The sequence below is a fragment of the Sinocyclocheilus grahami genome, unplaced genomic scaffold (assembly GCF_001515645.1).
Source record: "Sinocyclocheilus grahami isolate Dianchi unplaced genomic scaffold, SAMN03320097.WGS_v1.1 scaffold1180.1, whole genome shotgun sequence".
Lineage (NCBI taxonomy): Eukaryota > Metazoa > Chordata > Actinopteri > Cypriniformes > Cyprinidae > Sinocyclocheilus > Sinocyclocheilus grahami.
Window position 1 is genome coordinate 4580 of NW_015506359.1, and position 4129 is coordinate 8708.

The 4129-nt window shown below is 34.5% G+C and overlaps 1 protein-coding gene across 2 annotated transcripts in view; it reads left to right on the forward strand.

Annotated features, from left to right (window-relative positions):
* The window catches only part of bud23 (BUD23 rRNA methyltransferase and ribosome maturation factor), a 5273-nt gene extending 4063 nt beyond the window's left edge, over nucleotides 1-1210 (forward strand). For both annotated transcript variants that reach the window (XM_016253409.1, XM_016253407.1), the window contains 3 exons: nucleotides 147-208; nucleotides 513-602; nucleotides 902-1210. In XM_016253409.1, the coding sequence (XP_016108895.1) occupies nucleotides 147-208; nucleotides 513-602; nucleotides 902-956 (207 nt within the window). In that variant the 3' untranslated portion in view covers nucleotides 957-1210. The remainder of the gene's footprint in view (nucleotides 1-146; nucleotides 209-512; nucleotides 603-901) is intronic.
* Nucleotides 1211-4129: the final 2919 nt, after the last annotated feature.

Here is a 4129-nt window from a genome sequence, read left to right on the forward strand (position 1 = left end):
CACACACTCTCTCTCTCACATACACACTCACTCACAAACACACGCATGCGAACAAACACGCGCATACAAACACACACGTACACAAACAAACACACACACACGAGTGAATAAAGCATGTTCACGATGAGCTTGTTTCTGTTTTTCAGGGTTTAGGTTCAGAGTCGACTGACAGAGGCGTATCAAATCAGGCTCAGTTCACAGCACAGAGGTAAACATGAATATATTATTTCACCCATATTTTGACATTTTATTTTTACAAACATTATTAGAAACATTAAAGTAGACACTTTACTTGCGTTCCATGCATATGAAATCACTTGTAAATTTCATGTGATGTGAACAGCAGTGTGGGCTTTGACCCATATACAGCTTTATGACGATCAGGTTTACATTTAGAATTTTCAAGCAGCATACTTCATACTCTGTATTACGGATCACTGTAGCATGTGATTTCTGGCACTAAAGTGAACAGCGGGTGCTGTATGTTTCCTCATCGTCTGCTCTTTCTAAAGGTCCCGTTTCACAAATATGAAAGGAAAGTCTGTGAAGAAGAGTAAGGACTGGATCATGGAAAAGAAGGAAAGACGACGCCGGCAGGGGAAGTATGTTTAAGCGTTTGTTACTTCAAATGTTTCACTGTATCGGCTTAAGAACGCATTAACTAGTGATCTGCTGCTTCCACCATTATACTGAATGCATCGGTTCCTGTCTTCAGTGGACAGTTCTTGTTTATTCACTGCTGACAGAGACAAGTAATAAAGGATTTGGAAACTGGAAACACTAGGAAATCCTTTGAGGAAGTTATGCCATTTTTAGAAAGTGCTCATTGTTTTTAGCAGTTGTTGTATATCTGATTTACTCTTGATGTTCAGCTGTGTTGTGTCTGTTTCTCTTCTCTCAGGGATGTAAGGGCCGACACGAAGTACACGGCTCGTCACAGAAAACCTCGCTTTTGATCCCTCGACTTCTTCATGTGAGCGTCTCGCCTTCACTGCAAATACTGTAGACTCTCCTGGATCCAGTTACGACTCATATCTCTAGTGACCAATCAGAAGCCAGAACTATGTGCTTTGAGGAAATATATTACAGAATAGTAAACCCATGTGGAGAGAGCCTTTTATAAAGAAACAATTAAAGGACTTGTCTTATAGGAGCTGCATGTGGATTATGCTTGAATTAACAGAAGCCGTAATAAACCAGTTTTCATCTTCTCAGTTGTGATTCTTAAATAAGCGTGCATATAGTTTACAGTGAACCTGGAGCAGTGCATTATCTCCAGCAAATATGTTTCAAAATGAGTTTAAAGGTCACTTACAAAGACCGTGTGAGTGCAAGAGATTTGGGTTGTTTATCAAGATTTAATGATTTGTGCATTCATTGCATTTGACATTGAGTTTCATGTTTTTTGCTGTGGTGCAAAAAAAGCTCATTTCCCATATTATCCACTAAAATAAAAGTACAAGTTTTATTTTCATCAAGACGAGTGTAACGTGACAATTCACATGCTGTTTGTTTGTATGAAGTAGTGTGCCAGATAACATCATAAATGATGAGTTTTCATCTGTGCTGTAAGCCTGAAGTGCTCTTTACTTTAAACATGTGTTTATAAGTTCTCAGTATGTAGTGTATACTAACAGTGCGCAGCCTGCGTAGGGCGCCAGCAACAATAACACGAGGAAGTACAGTTTCAGAGTTTGTAATATTTTCCAACAGAATAATTTTTTGTGAACTTAAAGCACAATGGCATACATTTTAAGTAAATGTATATTTTCATGATTTTATACCTGTTTGATTGCATTTACAAAAAAAAGTAAAAAAAAAAAAAGACAAGACAAGGCGGGTTACATTACATTAAAATAAAGTAAAGCTTATGCTGGCTAATATTACACCATAAACGAGCCTTAAATGCAATTTAAGTTTTACATTTTCTTAAAGAATTCAAATATGCATCAACAAAAGAGAATGTAAAATTTGACAAGATAAATGTATATTTTCATGATTTTATATCTGTTTGATTGCATTTACAAAAAAAAAGTTAAAAAAAAAAGACAAGACAAGGCGGGTTACATTACATTAAAATAAAGTAAAGCTTATGCTGGCTAATATTACACCATAAACGAGCCTTAAATGCAATTTAAGTTTTACATTTTCTTAAAGAATTCAAATATGCATCAACAAAAGAGAATGTAAAATTTGACAAGATATAGTAAATATAAACTTAAAATGAGAAGGGTCTCATTTCAGAGTCACCAAAAACACTTTTTCTGGCAAATGTAGAAGTTTGAAGATTGTTATTTTTTTTTTATCAAATTTGTAAAGTCAACCCAAAATACTTTGAAATGAACAGAAATACTATTAATAACATTTAGCAAGTTTATAACTCACTGGGTAATTATTATGAGTAATTTTAATAGAGACTTCAGCAACTTTGTTAGAAAAATTGTCACCAATTTGTCAAAGACGCCAGAAATCTTTCCGTTCTATATCATTGAACTTTACACAAGCAGGTAAAGACAATCAATTTGATCACCATTTGAAGATTGTTATTTTTTTTTTATAAAAAATTTGTAAAGTCAACCCAAAATACTTTGAAATGAACAGAAATACTATTAATAACATTTAGCAAGTTTATAACTCACTGGGTAATTATTATGAGTAATTTTAATAGAGACTTCAGCAACTTTGTTAGAAAAATTGTCACCAATTTGTCAAAGACGCCAGAAATCTTTCCGTTCTATATCATTAAACTTTACACAAGCAGGTAAAGACAATCAATTTGATCACCAATTGCATACCTTCTTGGGGGGGATTGGAAAAAAAAATTTCAGTCACTGTTATATATTTTCTGAAATATGAGTCGTGTTTTTTATCATCTGAAATGTGCTGCGTCTTACATTCCAAAGCGACTCGTATGCAATAGGCAATTAACGTCAAGCAACCAAAACCTGTGCATTGCATGCTCACATCTGTACTGGTGCAGAATGAGAGACACATAAAGCCTCACGCATTTCACACAGGCTGCTGGTTTCACTTTTGCTTTAAATAAACCTATATAGGTTTGACGTGTAAAATTAATGTTGTTTTTAGTGAATGTCCCTATTGTTTTTTTGCTTGTTTTATGTTTACGATTAAGCTATGGATGTGTTAAAGGAGCGAACATCAATCAAGATCATGCAACAGTAACTTTAGTAACTTGTGCATTGATTTACTTAGCCTACTTGCTTTTGACATGTCTGACCGAACTACAAACGTTCCAGTGATGTCTGTGAGAAAGAGATATTGGCTCGTGCAGTCTACTCATCAGGTGTGAATACTGAATGTTTAACATTCTATTAATTACACAGGCCTACATGTACTTCATAGACATCCCTAATCTCTAATAACTCTGCTCTGTTTGTTCTGCTGTTGCTGTTTCTTTGTCTGGACCAGTGTTGGGCTACTTACTCAAAGAATGTAATATATACTAGTTACTCCTTTCAAAAGTAATATTGTTACTTTACTTATTACTTTCTGGCAACAGTAATTAGTTACACTGCTAGTTACATTACTTTTCCTTCACGCCCCACTGAAGTTAATAAGAATGTTACTAACAACATATTTCTGCCTCATCATTTGACTAAAACCCACACTGCATCGCAGTCAGAAGTTATTACAAACACTCAATAGTGATTAATCGTGACATTCAATTAGAAGTGTTGTATTAATCTCATTAATTGTCACGTGTAGCTTGAAGCTAATTGTAGTTTCTCTGTTACCCATATACGATTATATTTCATTATGTATCTATCAAATCACATAAGTTTGAAAAAAAACTTTAATTTTCCAAAAAGATGTTTAATTATAGTAATATAATGTACCACAAGCTGATCAGAGGGATGTAATGTCAGAGTAAAGTAAAGCCACAACTTACACAACAGTGCCCAGATCATCTTCTTTCCTGACAAAATCAATATAATGCAATATTTCTATCTGCTGAATGTAACCTTTTCCATATTCCAAGCTTGCCTGCTACACTGGGGACATCACGTGCATGTGTGAGTCGTGGAAATTATGAAAATAAATCTAGGAATTATTTGATGGATTTTAAATCGGCGGGGTTGAGGCATCAAAAGTAACTATTTTACTGTTT